General features: G+C 47.5%; 1 protein-coding gene across 2 annotated transcripts in view; it reads right to left on the bottom strand.

The window, feature by feature from the left end:
* Positions 1-4,672: 4,672 nt before the first annotated feature.
* The window catches only part of LOC141272097 (oocyte zinc finger protein XlCOF8.4-like), a 92,433-nt gene continuing 78,565 nt past the window's right edge, over positions 4,673-18,540 (bottom strand). For both annotated transcript variants that reach the window (XM_073682411.1, XM_073682410.1), the window contains exon 7: positions 4,673-6,003. In XM_073682411.1, coding sequence (XP_073538512.1) covers positions 5,342-6,003 — 662 coding nt within the window. In that variant the 3' untranslated portion in view covers positions 4,673-5,341. The remainder of the gene's footprint in view (positions 6,004-18,540) is intronic.

The raw sequence follows: 18,540 nt of genomic DNA, 5'->3' as shown, positions 1-18,540 counted from the left end.
AGTATATAGAGGATCTGTTAGCTCTCCTGTGTGGTGTAGTATATAGAGGATCTGTTGGCTCTCCTGTATGGTGTAGTATATAGAGGATCTGTCAGCTCTCCTGTGTGGCGTAGTATATAGGGGATCTGTCAACTCTCCTGTGTGGTGTAGTATATAGAGGATGTGTCAGCTCTCCTGTGTTGTGTAGTATATAGAGGATGTGTCAGCTCTGCTGTGTGGTGTAGTATATAGAGGATCTGTCAGTTCTTCTGTGTGGTGTAGTATATAGAGGATCTGTCAGCTCTCCTGTGTGGTGTAGTATATAGAGGATCTGTCAGCTCTCCTGTGTGGTGTAGTATATAGAGGATCTGTTAGCTCTCCTGTGTGGTGTAGTATATAGAGGATCTGTTGGCTCTCCTGTATGGTGTAGTATATAGAGGATCTGTCAGCTCTCCTGTGTGGCGTAGTATATAGGGGATCTGTCTGCTCTCCTGTGTGGTGTAGTATATAGGGGAACTGTTAGCTCTCCTGTGTGGTGTAATATATAGAGGATCTGTCAGTTCTCCTGTGTGGTGTAGTATATAGAGGATCTGTCAGCTCTCCTGTGTGGTGTAGTATATAGAGGATCTGTCAGCTCTCCTGTGTGGTGTAGTATATAGAGGGTCTGTCAGCTCTCCTGTGTGGTGTAGTATATAGAGGATCTGTCAGCTCTCCTGTGTGGTGTAGTATATAGAGGATCTGTCCTGTGTGGTGTAGTATATAGAGGATCTGTCAGCTCTCCTGTGTGGTGTAGTATATAGAGGATCTGCCCTGTGTGGTGTAGTATATAGAGGATCTGTCAGCTCTCCTGTGTGGTGTAGTATATAGAGGATCTGTCAGCTCTCCTGTGTGGTGTGGTATATAGAGGATCTGTCAGCTCTCCTGTGTGGTGTAGTATACAGAGGATCTGTCAGCTCTCCTGTATGGTGTAGTATATAGAGGATATGTCAGCTCTCCTGTGTGGTGTAGTATATAGAGGATGTGTCAGCTCTCCTGTGTGGTGTAGTATATAGATGATCTGTCAGCTCTCCTGTGTGGTGTAGTATATAGAGGATCTGTCAGCTCTCCTGTGTGGTGTAGTGTATAGAGGATCTGTCAGCTCCCCTGTGTGGTGTAGTATATAGAGGATCTGTCAGCTATCCTGTGTGGTGTAGTATATAGAGGATCTGTCGGCTCTCCTGTGTGGTGCAGTATATAGAGGATGTGTCAGCTCTCCTGTGTGGTGTAGCATACAGAGGATCTGTCAGCTCTCCTGTGTGGTGTAGTATATAGAGGATCTGTCAGCTCTCCTGTGTGGTGTAGTATATAGAGGATCTGTCAGCTCTCCTGTGTGGTGTAGTATATAGAGGATCTGTCAGCTCTCCTGTGTGGTGTAGTATATACAGGATGTGTCAGCTCTCCTGTGTGGTGTAGTATATAGAGGATCTGTCAGCTCTCCTGTGTGGTGTAGTATATACAGGATGTGTCAGCTCTCCTGTGGGGTGCAGTATATAGAGGATGTGTCAGTTCTCCTGTGTGGTGTAGTATATAGAGGATCTGTCAGCTCTCCTGTGTGGTGCAGTATATAGAGGATCTGTCAGCTCTCCTGTGTGGTGTAGTATATAGAGGATCTGACAGCTCTCCTGTGTGGTGTACTATATAGAGGATGTGTCAGCTCTCCTGTGTGGTGTAGTATATAGAGGATCTGTCAGCGCTCCCGTGTGGTGTAGTATATACAGGATGTGTCAGTTCTCCTGTGTGGTGTAGTATATAGAGTATCTGTCAGCTCTCCTGTGTGGTGTAGTATATAGAGGATGTGTCAGTTCTCCTGTGTGGTGTAGTATATAGAGGATCTGTCAGCTCTCCTGTGTGGTGTAGTATATAGAGGATCTGTCAACTCTCCTGTGTGGTGTAGTATATTGAGGATCTGTCAGCTCTCCTGTGTGGTGTAGTATATAGAGGATCTGTCGGCTGTCCTGTGTGGTGTAGTATATAGAGGATCTATCAGCTCTCCTGTGTGGTGTACTATATAGAGGATGTGTCAGCTCTCCTGTGTGGTGTAGTATATTGAGGATCTGTCAGCTCTCCTGTGTGGTGTAGTATATAGAGGATCTGTCAGCTCTCCTGTGTGGTGTAGTATATTGAGGATCTGTCCGCTCTCCTGTGTGGTGTAGTATATAGAGGATCTGTCAGTTCTCCTGTGTGGTGTAGTATATAGAGGATCTGTCAGTTCTCCTGTGTGGTGTAGTATATAGAGGATCTGTCAGCTCTCCTGTGTGGTGTAGTATATAGAGGATGTGTCCGCTCTCCTGTGTGGTGTAGTATAGAGAGGATCTGTCAGCTCTCCTGTGTGGTGCAGTATATAGAGGATCTGTCAGTTCTCCTGTGTGGTGTAGTATATAGAGGATCTGTCCGCTCTCCTGTGTGGTGTAGTATATAGAGGATCTATCAGCTCTCCTGTGTGGTGTACTATATAGAGGATGTGTCAGCTCTCCTGTGTGGTGTAGTATATAGAGGATCTGTCAGTTCTCCTGTGTGGTGTAGTATATAGAGGATCTGTCAGCGCTCCCGTGTGGTGTAGTATATAGACGATCTGTTCGCTTTCCTGCATATGTTCCTTCTTAACCTGAGAATGAGCATCCCAGATAGTGGTTTTGGCTTTTGTAATGAAGGGTTATGCATAATATGTTTCTGTGACAAGTGTGTTTAGTAGTATTCTCATTTTGAGAATGAGTGAAGATTTCAAAATAAGTTGATAAAATGGGAACACGGCCCCGGGACTAGATGGACTGCACACACAAGTGAGAACTCATCTCAGTTATTAATGTGCCACAGTTTAGAAATTTTAAAAACTATTGATTAGTATGGTGCCAAGGGACTGGCACAAGGCTAACACCAAGCCCAATTTCTCCCTGCTGTTGGACTAGGCCCAGCCAATTAAAAAGACCTTTCACCAAATTTTTCATGTTGCTCTGGACACAGGATATAATGGTGACTGCAGAGCGGAATAAAACGCCTTTAAAAAAAATTGCCTCTCCATTGCAGAGATATTAGCAATAAAAGCATTTGGCACCTAATGAGTTAACTTTTTAAAGGCCAAATAGGTGTTATCAGAGTTTTCACTGGAGGCGTGTACTTCTCTCTGTTTGATGCTGACCAATTATAAGCAGGCCACAACACTGAGGGGAAAATAGAAAAGAATATGTCCCATCCAAGTTTGTAGCAGGGATCTCACTGCATGAGTCAGTGTGGAGGCTGTGCAGCACAGCTGAGTTTTGTTGTGTCACATTACAAATATATTTAATAATGAAATTGAAGATGTAAGAACACAATCTCTAATTTTGCTGATGACACCAAGCTATGTAGTACACTGCAGTGTCTGGAAGATATTTATAAGTTACTAGCCGACTTGGAAGTTCACCAGTGACAATCTGGATGATCAACTTCACTCGCCGTATTTGGAGGAAGAAGAAGGATGAGTAAAACTCCAAGTGCACCGTTCCAACCATGAAACATAGTGGAGGAAATATCATGCTTTGGGGGTGTTTTTCTATCAAGGGGACAGGACGACTTCGCCATATTATAGAGAGGACGGATGGGGTCATGTATCGTGAGATTTTGGCCAACAACCTCCTTCCCTCAGTAAGAGCATTGAAGATGGGTTGTAGCTGGGTCTTCCAGCATGACAATGTCCTGAAACACACAGCCTGGGAAACTAAGGAGTGGCTCCATAAGAAGCATTTCAAGGTCCTGGAGTGGCCTAGCCAGTCGCCAGACCTGAACGCAACAGAAAATCTTTGGAGGGAGCTGAAACTCAATGTTGCCCAGTGACACCCCCGAAATATGAAAGATCTGGAGAAGATCTGTATGGAGGAGTTGCCAAAATCCCTGCTGCGGTGTGTGCAAATTTGGTCAAGAATGTCAGCAAACGTCTGTTTCATGCAATACAGTGCAAATTAATTATGTAAAAATCATACAATGTTATTTTCTGGATTTTTTTTTAAGATTATGTTTCTCACAGGTGAAGTGCACCTACGATAAAAATTACAGACCTCTCCATTCTTTGAAGGTGGGAAAACTTGCAAAATCGGCAATGTATCAAATACTTATTTCCCCCCCTGTATATAAATGGAACATACAAAATATGCTAAAAAGATATTCAATATAAATCCACCTCAATAGACAAGGAAGGCATCATTCTTTTGGTTTGCAGAAAAAAAAAAGAATTCAATCGCAAAAAGAAGACAGGTCTTATATACCATGGGAACTATAAATCTGTGGAGCTGGTCACAGTTGGATCAGTCAATAGATTTCCAAAAAGACTTACATGATTTTTTAGAAAAAAATAAGAAATATTAATATTGGGCAGCACGGTGGCTCAGTGGTTAGCACTGCAGCCTTGCAGCACTGGGGTCCTGGGTGCAAATCCCACCAAGGACAACATCTGCAAGGAGTTTGTATGTTCTCCCCGTTTTTGTGTGCGTTTCCTCCAGGTTCTCTGGTTTCCTCCCACACTCCAAAGACATACTGATAGGGAATGTAGATTGTGAGCCCCAATGGGGACCGTGCCAATAATGTCTGTAAAGCGCTGTGGAATTAATGGCACTATATAAGTGAGTAAAATAAATAACTATCTTTTTTTCAGATACTATTTAATTTTCCCATCACTATTTCTATAAAAATTTTTTACAAATTTCCTGTCAAATCGAATAAGCCTTCTAACATCATAAGATAAAGAAGTAATTATAAAAATAACGGTGATATAAAGTAGACGTATGAGAAATGTTATTTGTTGACTTTTTGTGTAACATGACTCTATGGTTTAAAGGTATGAACATTCAAAATTTGAAAATCTCAAGTTTTTCATCAAATTTCCAATATTTTCATAAATAAACGCAAAACATAGTAATATACATTTACCATTAACAAAGTGCAATATGTCATGAAAAAAACACAATTTCAGAATCACTGGAATATGTTTAAACAATAAAGAGGTTGTCTGACTGCAGACTTGTGAGTCCTCAAAATGCGGGCACTTGATATGCATACTAGATTGGCGTGGCCTCACTCAATGCATGTGTATTAAGCGAAACCTGATACAGTCTAGTCGGAATGTGGCCAGAAGAATGCAAGTCCCATACTTGCAATCACATGACCGACCGCTCAGGCGCCTGCAAATCCTCACGGTATGCAGTGCACGTGATGTGAGGATTTACAAGTCTGCAGTCACAGAGTGACTGGAGACTTGTAGCTTAAGACTGGACAATCCAGTTACCACCATGTAAAGTGACATGTCAAAGTTGAAAAATTGGGCTTGGTCACTAATGAAATAAAAAGAAAATAATTACTTCTCTGTGTGATTTCTGTGATGTTTAAGAAGATGTGACTTCTGTCTGAAACATTTTCCACATTGTGAGCATAAAAATGGCTTTTCTCGTTTGTGAGTTCTCTGATGAGTAATAAGATGTGATTTCTGAGTAAAACATTTCCCACATTCAGAACATAAAAATGGCTTTTCCCCAGTATGAGTTCTCTGATGTGTTACAAGATGCGATAGCTCTGTGAAACATTTCCCACACTCTGAACATGAAAATGGCTTCTCCCCTGTGTGAATTCTCTGATGTTTAACAAGATCATAATTACTTCTAAAACATTTCTTACATTCAGCACATGAAAATGGCTTCTCCCCTGTGTGAATTCTTTGATGTCTAATAAGTTTTGATTTAATGCTACAGCATTTCCCACATTCTGAACATGAAAATCGCTTCTCCTGTGTGTGAGCTTCTTGATATTCCACTAATCTTTTGCTTCTGTTTTGCTTAGCGGTCCTTAATGAACCATAAGATCGATCCTTTACAACAAGTTCTGATAGATTTTCGTTGTGATGGGCTGGAGGTATATCTTGGATAATCGCATGATCTTCATATGTATCTGGTGTGATACCATGGCCGTGTTTTTCAAAATCTGAAAATATAATATATCCCTCTGAACTCTTGCTACAGTCATCTACCAGGAATAAAAAAAATAAAGATTTTTTTTTTTTAATAACAGTGCCTTAAAATTATAGTAATATTTATAATTATTATACATTTTAACATTTTTATACAATTTGTAGTCACATTCAATTATCAACTAAGATAGTAGGCCTAAAAGCATGGACTAATAGATTATGATTGTGCTCTTTCAATTTTACACTTCTCGGATGAGGCCAACTTTTTCATAGTTTCTATTTTAGTGTGGCTGTCAAAAATCTTTTCTATTTAGAGGTTTAAGGGAGAATCATAAAAAGTATTAGGGGCAACAGTAGACCTTCAGCAGGGAGTAATAGACTATGATAAACCTCTACACGACTGTAACTAAGAGATATGTCAACTGGGTTACGATTCATGTTCGGACACAGTCAAAGCACATAACAGGGGCACATTTGTAAGATTATCTCAGCACAGGAACATTTTTTTTCACACATGCAACTCTGGAACTTATTATTATTACAAGATCTATTAATTAAAATGTACTTTGTAGGACAAGTCCTTTAATGATTTCAATAATCTTCTAAATGTTGATAGATATAAGGCCAAGTTTAGAGGTGGGAATGTTCCACCTCTTCTTTTGGTAGACAATCATGTCTTATCTCCTTCGTTAAAAGAAGTGAAACACGCATCGCCTCCTGCCTGCTGCTTTCTTCTCTGTACTACCAGACTAACATTTTGCTGTACAAGTTGCCAAATAATATTAAAACAATAAGAAACGGCAGCAGCATCCGGAGCATCAAATTCTAGAGGAGAGAGGTTCAACCTTGATTTGATCATCAATCAGCTTAGATGATCAATCAGGAGAAAAGAAATAGTAGCTATAGACAAGAGCCGTCAGGCATATAGGTTTGTCTGATGTCATTCTGCAGTCTGATATGTATTGTGATTCATAGAGGCTGTAGGAGACAAATGGTCCAAATTATTTAATAAAGCCCAAATGCAAATGTTATTTACCATAAATTACGTGTATTTAAAAAGGACCTGTCACCAGGTTAAGTGAACAGTTTTTGCTCTTATTTTATTCCTGCTGCTCTCCTCAATGCCTTTTTTTTAAAATCTGCCATATGGCCCAAGGCCTTTTTTATTTAGTGCTGATTTTTATATTCTTTATCAAGGGGACATGGCTCACATGGTAATAATGCAGAGCCCTAGAGACATGCCCCCCAGCCATGTCACCTTAGTAAAGACCATAAAGTCGCCTATTTCTGGACTCGTATGGCAGATTTAAAAAGAAAAAAAAAGGAATACTCGGTGGAGCAGGAAGAAGAAAATAAGAGCAAAAACTATCCACGTTTGACCTGGTGACAAGTTCTTTTTAAGTAAAACAAAAAGGGAGTCTATATCCTTTCAATCAGAGGCTATTTCAACATTCTGGTAACATTAGGATCACTGGAAATTGCTAACTGTTCCACTATGTAGGAGAGTAATGTGTCACCCTGGCCTGGATGCCACAACTGTAATTAAAGCTGTGTCTGAAAGCAAGGGGGAGGTTCTCTAGTCAGGGGAACTTTAGCATGCAGTACCTCCTGTCTCAGGCCAGTAGGGGGAGCAGGCTGCCCCTATAAAAGCTGGTGCTGGGGGCAGGGTTAGGGAAAACTTGAAGGCCTGTCTCAGGACTGAGACTTGTCCCAGAGCAGAGCAGGGACAGACAGTTTTGTATTGCACCTAAGAGAAAGTGTGGCAGGAGGAGAGCCACAAGCCAGAGACAAGAGGCGAAGAGAGCCTGTCTTGGCAGATAAAAGACTTACTTTACCAGACTTTGGTGTCTGAGGCTGGGAGGATTCTACATCCCCCAGCAGAGAACCAGTCCGCAAGGGACTGTATATTCCTTGGCCTAAGAAGCCTGGAGGACCTGCCACAACCGAAGGGACCAGCAAAGCCGTACAAGGCTGGGAGCAGAAAGGAACCCACGTCGCAGGTCATACAGGCGAGAATACACGGAGAGCTCGGAAACGTGGGCTGTTATCCTATAAGGAGGAGATAGTCAGAAGGAGCGCAGAAAGCACGGTAGGCCTACACCATCACCCTGACCAGGGCCAATCTCCCAATTGCTCTCAGACATCCAGGTCCCCTCCTAGCTGGGACTGTTTGTGGGTCAATTTACCTGTTCTAGTAAAGACCCTGGACTGCAACCTGTTGTCTGTGTGCTCCTTGCTCCTCCAGCACTATCAGCACTGGGACTCTCACTACCATCACTCCCACCATCCATTATACTGCCCTGGGGCCGCACTCTTCCCGTGGGGAGTCACACTACCCTAGCTGCACACCTCATCAGCCCCAGCGGTCTGCATGCAGCGGCGGTTCCTAATAACCGCAATCCACGGGTGGCGTAGTAGGACATAATCATCAGCACATAACAGACTACCACTGGCCTGACCACCCTGAGCCACGGAACCGGGTTGCCACTACTACTCCCACCGTTTCCGTATTGCCCGGATCCGAGTGCCCCACGGCCCAGGGGGCGAGTCAGCTTTGGCGTAGTCGGCAGGATTTCGTGCCCGCAACCACCGGGTACTGCGTGCCTTCAAAAGACTGTCATACCTGCCGTGGTGAAGGTTCCCACCATCCGGAGCCGTTTCCCGCCATCTTCAGTCGGTTCCCGCCATCTTCAGCTGTTTTCCCGCCATCCGAAGTCGTTTTCCCGCCGTCGGACGCCATCTTCAGGACGCCGCGCGGGAAGAAGAGGGGCGTGGACGCCGAAAGCACGCGAGACCTGAAGCTCCGCCCCATGCACCGACGCTGCGCAAGGTCCTGGAAGGGAGAGAGAGCGACGCTGACGTCATCAGGACGCGACGGAAGGTCCTCGTCCAGAGCAGCAGCAGTGGAGCCGCGGCCTACAGAAGAGGATCGTCGGAAGGTAGGCCACGCTTAACTAGGGGGAGGAAGATGTCGGACACGGAGGTGCCCACTACCACCAACGCAGCTTCAGCAGCGGTGATGCCCTTTTCCCTGCCCTATATCCCTGGAGCGGCCTGGCTGCCCAAGTACTCAGGGGAGCCCCATGCCCTAACTGACTTTAAGGAAAGGCTGTACAGTTTGTTCCAAGTCTACCCCCTGACAGAGGAACAGAAGGTCAGCATACTAACAGGGCAGTTAACTGGCGCAGCCCAAAGGGAGGTAAAATCATGGCCCACTGAGGAGAAAAGGACTGTGAAGGGTATTCTGGCCCGGCTGCGGGGTACTTTTGACACACGTACCTCCGCTGAGATTAAAATGAGGTTCTATGGATGTAAGCAGCGGGCACAGGACAGCATCAGAGACTATGCCCTAAATCTGCAGAAAGCCTTGAGGGCTATTCAACAAACTGACCCTGGCAGTGTGCAGGAAACGGATAAGCTGCTAACAGAACAATTCATAGAAGGTCTGCTGTCTAGCGCCCACAGGGCCCAACTGTGCCTCATGTTCTTTCAGAACCCTGATCTGACCTTTGCCCAATTTAAGGACAGGGCCATAAGGGTGCTCCGTGAATCTGCAACCAGTGGCGCTAAAAACCCCCGGCGTCCTGCTCTCACCTACCACCAGGAGGCGGCGCCCTCCTCTATGGACCCCGTGGGGGCTGATGCACAGGCCCTGAACCAAGCCCCGTCGAAAGACCTGCACCACCAAGTCCAGGAGCTGACCAGGAGCGTCGCGGCGTTGACCAGGACCGTCCAGGCGTTGCAACTGGACCCGTCAAGACCCATCGAGCTGGCTTCAAGTCCGGAGGATGTCCCGTGGCGTCGACAGAGGAGGATCCCGTCGTTCCGAGGGAGGCCCACAGACCGCTACGAGTAGGATGGACAGCCCATTTGCCGTCGATGCAACCAGCCCGGACACATTTCCAGGTACTGTAATTTAAACGGGTCCAACCTGGGGCAGAGGGGCAACCCCCAGGCATAAGATCACCAGGCCCTTATAATTGGCGTGATAAGTACGGTGGGGGGCGCCCGGTTTTACCCGTGGTGCTGGACGGTATCCCCATGAGCGCCTTGCTGGATACTGGGTCGCAAGTAACCACTATCCCTTATGTACTTTTTAAGCAGTATTGGACTGATGCTGATATCACACGGTATCCAGACAGTAACTTGAGCATCATCGCCAGTAATGGCTTTCCCGTGCCGCAGATGGGGTTCAAGGAGATGACCATTAAAATTGGTAAAGTTGAACTGCCGGCACAGGGAGTAATTATTGTGGACATTGACCGTCATGAAAGTCACCCTAAAATAACTGTGGGTACTAACGTGATTGAAAATTGTCTTTCAGAGGTAATTGTAATCTTACAACAGGTGGCGGTGAATGCTAGTTCCAGCCAACAGAGAGTCCTCAACAAGGAGATAAAAGCCCTGATGAGACGGCAGCAGGTAGAACTGTCTGGTGGTGAGATTGGTAGCGTAAGACTGAATGACCCATTCCCCATTTCCATGCCTCCCAAAAGTGAAATGATGATCTGGTGTCGGACTGCAATCGGGTTGAGAGGTAGACACTACCAAGCGATGGTAGAACCCGTGTACTCAGACAGCAGGCCCACCATTTTGACAGCCAGGGGGGTGGTTGATGTCCGCCATGGGAGGGTGCCCGTTCGCATTCTCAACATTGGGGAGAGAGAGGTACACTTACCCAGGTACGCTACACTCGCCAAACTGTTTGTTGTCGAACACAAAGCTATCAGGGCCGTGGAACCCTTGCCTCCATCTCCACAGGCGGAGGGTAATGGCTCCCAGAAACAAAAGGAGGACTGGTGCCAGAAACTCCATGTGGGTGCTGACTCCACTCCCCTGCACCAAAAACAAGGAGTCTACCGGGTGGTACAGGAGTACGAGAGAGTCTTTAGTAAGCACCCGCTAGACTTCGGCAGAGTAAAGGGGATAGAACACCACATCCCCACAGGGAGCCACCCACCAATAAAAGAGAGACACAGGCCTGTACCCCTTGCACATTATCAGAACGCCAAGGGCATGCTAAGAGAAATGAAAGAAGCTGGGGTCATTAGAGACAGCTGTAGCCCCTGGGCAGCCCCCTTGGTTCTGGTGAAAAAGAAAGACGGCACCATGAGAATGTGCGTCGACTATAGACAAATCAACCGTATCACTCACAAAGACGCATATCCGCTGCCTAGAATAGAGGAGTCTTTAGCCGCACTAAAATCAGCTAACTTCTTTTCTACTTTGGACCTTACTAGCGGGTACTGGCAGGTTCGTGTGGCAGAGGCTGACAAGGAGAAGACCGCCTTCACCACCCCGATGGGATTGAGCGAATTCAACTGTATGCCTTTCGGGCTCTGCAATGCACCAGGGACCTTCCAGCGGCTGATGGAATGCTGTCTAGGGCACCGAAACTTCGAGACAGTCCTCCTTTACCTGGACGATGTGATCGTCTATTCGAAGACCTACGAGGACCATCTCAAGCACCTGGCCGAGGTGTTCGAAGCCCTGGCAGGCTACGGCCTGAAGGTGAAACCATCGAAGTGTCACCTGTTGAAACCAAAGGTCCAGTACCTAGGGCACGTGGTAAGCGCGGAAGGAGTGGCCCCCGACCCTGACAAGGTCACGGCAATCAAGAGCTGGCCAAGCCCCTCGAACATCAAAGAGGTGAGACAGTTTCTCGGGTTGGTAGGCTACTACCGAAGGTTCATCCCCGGGTTCACTAAGATGGCAGCTCCTATGCAGGACCTCCTGATCGGACAGTCTAAGTCCAGAACTCAAAAGCCACCCTTCAAGTGGGATAAACCGGAAGAGGAGTCCTTCCGCCAGCTAAAGATGGCCCTCACGGGGGATGAGATCCTGGCCTACCCTGATTATGGCCAGCCTTTCATTCTCCACACAGACGCCAGTAATGTGGGACTGGGAGCCGTACTGTCCCAAAACCAACAGGGCAGAGAGCGGGTGATCACATACGCCAGTCGGAAGCTGAGGCCCACCGAGAGGAACCCGGAGAATTACAGCTCCTTCAAGCTTGAATTCTTGGCGGTGGTGTGGGCCGTGACGGAACGCTTCAAGCATTACCTGGCCTCCGCGAAGTTCACCGTGTACACGGACAACAACCCGTTGACACACCTGAACAATGCAAGACTGGGTGCCCTAGAACAGCGGTGGATGGCCCGTCTCTCCAACTATGACTTCGTGATCAAGTACCGGGCAGGCAAAACCAATGCCAACGCGGACGCCCTTTCAAGGATGCCTCACTTACCTGAAGGTGACGAAGACCCAGAAGAGCTGGAGGAGGTAGAACTCCCCGCGTTTCACCGGTATGGAGCCGCTCAACACTCTCACCGTGTGAAGGAGGAGGATCTAACAACCGTGATGATCAATCCACTACCTCACCACAGCTGGGCCGAGACCCAAGATAGTGACCCTGCCATCTGCCTGGTGAAAGATCTGCTGACCCAGGAAGACACCCGCATGGATCCGGATGCCCCAGAGGAAGCCAAGCAGCTATGGAAAGAGAAGAGCAAGCTGTTCCTCTACGAAGGCAAGTTGTGCAGAAGGATTGTCAACCACCGGACGCACGAGCTGACCTGGCAAGTCGTGGTCCCAAGGCGGGATGCAGCTATGGTCCTGGGGGCTTACCATGACAGAGCGGGACACTTCGGTTGGAAGAAACTGGAGTTCCTACTAAGAGGAAGGTTCTTTTGGGTCGGCATGAGAGGAGCTGTAGAAAAATGGTGCAGAGACTGAGGCCCTTGTCACCTAAGGAGGAAGGACCATGCCAGCCAGAAGACACCCTTGAGGCCCATCGTCACCACGCAGCCTCTTGAGCTGGTAGCTCTAGACCACGTCAAGTTGGCTCCAAGCCGGTCAGGGTACATCTACGCCCTGACAATCGTGGACCACTATTCCCGTTTTCTAGTGGTGGTCCCGGTGAAAGATTTGACAGCCCAAACGGCGGCCAGAGCCTTCCAGCAATACTTCTGCCGTCCACACGGGTGTCCGGAACAGGTCCTGACAGACCAGGGTCCAGCGTTCGAAGCTGAAATCTTCCAGGAGTTCTGCAACCTCTATGGCTGTAAGAAGATTCGTACAACGCCTTACCACCCACAAACCAACGGGATGTGTGAGAAAATGAACAACATAGTCATTGATCTCCTGAAGACGTTGCCCCTGGAGGAACGCAGCCTGTGGCCAGAAAAACTGCCGGACCTGATAGACTTATACAATCATATCCCGGTGAATGCTACCAACTGCACCCCGGCTTACCTGATGCGAGCCAGACCAGGCAAGCTGCCCGTAGACCTGGAGATGGGAGTCCTGACACCTGAGGACACCTCCCCGGATGCGGACTGGGATACGGAAAGGCAACTGCAGTACAAGAAGGTACAGGAGAGTGTGGAGAAGAGCCTTGTCCAGGTGAGAGAGAGGCAAGAAAAACTCTTCAACCAACACGCCCCTGCTGGTCCCCTAGAACCTGGTGAGCAAGTCCTGAAGCGGAAGAGAAGGCTACATAAGTTGGACGACCAGTGGGAAAGGGAACCCTACACCGTACTGCAGTCTGATCACGACAACCCGAAGGTGTGCGTGATCACCAAGGACGGAGGAGAAACCACTAGCTCCGTCTCCAGAGACCACCTCAAAAGATGCCCCGAGCAACTCCGTAGTGCAGAAGAGGATCAGAGTGACCTTGAACCCGCAGAGGACAAGGAAGAAATGATCAGCACTGCTCTCGGAGAGTTCCCTCAGTCCTGGACTCGCATAAATAATGCCATAGTGGTACCTGTCCTGCATTTCCTGCAACCGGCACAGCAACAACCAACACCAGAGCCGGAAGGTGAAGAGGAGCAAGCGGTTCCAGAGGCAGAAGAGCCTGTACCAGCAGCCCAGGAGAGTCAACCCTCTGCTGACAGTGAGTCTGCCATGCCTGCAGTAAGCCAAAGGACCCGCAGACAGCAGCCTGCCCTACCTGTACACCCAGCTGGTAGCTGTACCCCTAACGCTAGTGGGGAAAGCCAGGTTAGTCCACCACCAGACAGTGGGTTAAGGAGGTCAACCAGGAGCACAAAGGGGCAGATACCCGCTCGCTGGAGAATATAGAGCGCGCAAAAATTGTAAATAACCCTGTTACCAAATGTTGAATTGTTTGCAAAGTTACATGCATGTTTGGTAATTCTGTGTTTCAGTTTCTTGCAGCTACCGTAAGGACTCAAAGGTTATGGACTTTTTATAACCGGGACCTTGTATGGACTGCGTTCAGAGCCTAACCCAGGAATGAACTAAGACTGTGAAGGACTTGGGGTAGGATAGACCCCTACCTGGTTAAGGCTCCCCGTTGTGCTGGTGATATGGACACCCGGTCACAGGCCACACTGTGACCTTAAGAACTCAATCTGTGCGTCGTTTGTCTATTAATGTTTTATAGCCATGTATATTATCTTTGTTTATTGTTTAGTCCCGGAGTACTAAATTTCACTAGGGGGGAATGTGTCACCCTGGCCTGGATGCCACAAGTGTAATTAAAGCTGTGTCTGAGAGCAAGGGGGAGGTTCTCTAGTCAGGGGAACTTTAGCATGCAGTACCTCCTGTCTCAGGCCAGTAGGGGGAGCAGGCTGCCCCTATAAAAGCTGGTGCTGGGGGCAGGGTTAGGGAAAACTTGAAGGCCTGTCTCAGGACTGAGACTTGTCCCAGAGCAGAGCAGGGACAGACAGTTTTGTATTGCACCTAAGAGGAAGTGTGGCAGGAGGAGAGCCACAAGCCAGAGACAAGAGGCGAAGAGAGCCTGTCTTGGCAGATAAAAGACTTACTTTACCAGACTTTGGTGTCTGAGGCTGGGAGGATTCTACATCCCCCAGCAGAGAACCAGTCCGCAAAGGACTGTATATTCCTTGGCCTAAGAAGCCTGGAGGCCCTGCCACAACCGAAGGGACCACCAAAGCCGTACAAGGCTGGGAGCAGAAAGGAACCCACGTCGCAGGTCATACAGGCGAGAATACACGGAGAGCTCGGAAACGTGGGCTGTTATCCTATAAGGAGGAGATAGTCAGAAGGAGCGCAGAAAGCACGGTAGGCCTACACCATCACCCTGACCAGGGCCAATCTCCCAATTGCTCTCAGACATCCAGGTCCCCTCCTAGCTGGGACTGTTTGTGGGTCAATTTACCTGTTCTAGTAAAGACCCTGGACTGCAACCTGTTGTCTGTGTGCTCCTTGCTCCTCCAGCACTATCAGCACTGGGACTCTCACTACCATCACTCCCACCATCCATAATACTGCCCTGGGGCCGCACTCTTCCTGTGGGGAGTCACACTACCCTAGCTGCACACCTCATCAGCCCCAGAGGTCTGCATGCAGCGGCGGTTCCTAATAACCGCAATCCACGGGTGGCGTAGTCTGACATAATCATCAGCACATAACAGACTACCACTGGCCTGACCACCCTGAGCCGGGTTGCCATTACTACTCTCACCGTTTCCCTATTGCCCGGATCCGAGTGCCCCACGGCCCAGGGGGCGAGTCAGTAGCAACACACATGAACTTATTGTTACACTGTAATCAAACATGGCAACAATATCTCTCCATCTGTGGCATCTGTAGCTCCTATTTTGATTAGCTGCTTTGCCATGATGTCATCGTTGCGACATGTTGTACACACTATGTCATGCCAGGTAAACTGATCAAAATAGAAACCTTGGATGCTGGAAGTTCGAAGGGCTCTCGTCCAATGGCTATAGAATACAACCTGGCCATTGTATCAGGCTCCAGCGAATTTATTCACTCAACTCTAGTATTAGTTAATAAGCCTTTTGTACTAGATCGACTCACTCGGTTTCTTAAAGAGGCAGACACAGGAACTATTTCTGTTTAAAGTGTGGCTGATTTATTGCAGTCCTCATAAATCACATCACCAGAAAATGTAAATACAGCCTTTGTCCGGCAGAAGGTAAAACATAAAATAACAAGTCCATACACTATAGGGCTGTTTAGCCCACCTGGCATAAAATTCAGCGTCAATGTCCTTTAGCAAAGGAATTCACAACAGGAGACGTGCAATCTCCATATTTCCAGTATTTCTGCCACAAACAGCTCAGAGATCTCACCTCCAGCTCGCCACACACCCAAATGCTCTGCAAGGCTTTTTCTATACACCCAGTTCCTCCCTTTCTACAGGTGCCTTAATCACCATAGGTCCAAGATGGTGGTTTAAACCTACTTGTGTGCTGGAAACTTTTCAATATGCACAATCACTGCAGCTATCAATATCAGAGCTACACAGCTCTCTCTCCAGTAACCTGCTAGTGACTCTGTCACACCCTATATAAAAATTTGAACTCCCAGGAGGTCACAAAACCTGGAGTAGCTACTGAAAGTTTACAGTCAATGAGCAAGACATAGTCAGAGATGATGCTGTGTAATACACTGAAGTCAGACAGGTGGACGTCAAAATAGGTCTGGAGCGAGCCAAGGAAAACACTCTGGAGAAGTTGAAACCCCCAAAAAGTCAGAGAGAAGAGAAGTCAAACAGTATGTACAGATAAGAGAGAATCCAGGAGTAGGGTCAACAAGTTGGAATAATGCTATAAGAAAAGGAGAGGAGATATGGGTAGGTGCTCCCCAGTGAAATAATTAGATTAAAAAAAGAAGAACACGTACATGTGCAAAAAAGCATAGCACAATTCAGTACTTGCTGGTTGCTGCCTGCCTCTATATCTGGGTTTCCCTGCTTGAGGTACCTTAGCTATAGGAGATGATTTCCAATAGTACAAGAATGAGGTTGACATTTTAAAGTGCATGTAGTTTTTTCAAAGACAAGTCCAGCTCCTGCAATACCTTTACATGGCCAGTCTTTTCCTCCATTACTGAGAAATCAGTATTTGAAATGATATGTAAATAAGGCTGTATTCTGATGCCTATGTCACTCCAGCTCTATTCCCTGGCCAATGTCACTTCTTCCTTGTGGACTGACTGGTCCTTTGCCTTAGGTCACACAGCATAGAGACTGTTAGTCAAGCAGCAAGAGGCAGCAGTGGGTGAGGAATAGAGCTGGAGTGACAGAGGCTTCAGATCTTCAGTCTTATTTGCATATCAATTCAAACACTGATTTCTCAGTAACGGAGGAAGGACTCTCCATGTAAACGTATTGCTGAACTTGGCTGTGATAGAGCTAAATAGTTGGGGGAAGAAATCCTGCTGACAGATTCTCGTTAATCTCCAGATGGGAGTGATTGTTTAATCAACTACAGTATGCTGGCAGCTGGCAGGAATGGTAGCTCCATACCTGAGCGGGCCCCTCACGCTTCTGGGCGGTCTCCGGCGGGTCACCCATTGCCCTCTACTGGCCATGTGGGGTGTCACCTCCGGGGGGTGGAGCTAGAGGGAGTGCTCGCTCAGTCCGGATATCGCATTCTAGGAGATACACTCCTATCATCGGTGGGAGGCGGGACGCCGCTGCTCCCAGCGATTATGTTGTGCTGGGACACCGGTTTTCCTGGTGTTAGCTGCTGCCATCAGGTGCGAGACGCCGTACCTGCTGGGGCAGTCAGATTGTGGGAAGTTCCCTCCAGTCTTCTCTCCCATCCTCCTGTGTCTCTGTGGTCTGAGGGTGGAGATTGGGCATTGCCCCAGTAATTTTTGTTGCTGATTATTTTCAGTTCTGGTGGGTTGTTAAGGTTGGTGTTGCTGTGGTTCTGAGGTGGTTCCTGCTTTGGTGCCTGTGCTCAGTTTATCACTGTTCACCTTAGTTTATGCTATTGTAGAGAGCTGGCCGGCTCTGGCTGTTCTGTGATAATTGAAATAGAGCCTGTTACAGAAATGATTACGCAGGATGGTGTTGCCACCTTGTGGCCAGAGGTTGCACCTGCGCAGGGTGTGATGACAGAAAAAAAGACTGAGCCTCCTGTGTCCCGCCCTAGAGAGTCACGTGACCAAAGTGGGAAGCAGGAAAAAGCGCGCGAAGAGTCTGTTGTTGTCTGTGAAAAGAGCCAGGACGGTGTGCAGGTCCTCGTGTGTGGCGCAGAAGAGACTCTCAACGTGATTTCTTTTATCTGACACCTTATCCTCAGAGCCTTCCCCAGCTTCTGCACTGCTGAAGGATTCAGCTGTTACACTCCCTGCTACTGGAGTGTGGACTACATAAGGGAATCCACAAGAGCTGCTATCCGGATCAGAGAGACTGTAAGCGGGACCTCTGGCGAGAGGCCGAAGTATTCCTTTCTTTCAGTGAAATTTGTTGTTCCTGTCTTCTTCGGCTGGGACCCCTTCCTGCAAAAACAGACAGGCCTGTCACGGGGGACACATCCTTCTGGAGTAAAGGACTGGTAACGTGTGAGTAGGGACAGTGAGGGTCAGCTTATAAGTACACGTTATTACTGTGAACATTTACGGTTGTCATTTATTGTTTTTTTTTTCTGTGTTAAAAATGTATACAAGTAAAGATACGGTTATCAAGATAGAGTCTGTGTGTGGGGATCTTGCTGGGCCAGATCATAGATACCAACGCGTGGCCTTTCCCGCGGTCACTTCATCTGGCGTAGTCGTAGTTTGGCATTCTCTAGGTGGGCAAGAGGATTGTTGTCCGTCATGACCAGCACCTCCGCTCCTGTCAGATA

This window comes from Phyllobates terribilis, unplaced genomic scaffold (assembly GCF_046119375.1).
Source record: "Phyllobates terribilis strain yellow unplaced genomic scaffold, ASM4611937v1 Scaffold_5__5_contigs__length_657084704, whole genome shotgun sequence".
Lineage (NCBI taxonomy): Eukaryota > Metazoa > Chordata > Amphibia > Anura > Dendrobatidae > Phyllobates > Phyllobates terribilis.
The sequence above is the reverse complement of the archived record's forward strand: the minus strand, read 5'-3'. Positions and strand labels throughout refer to the sequence as shown.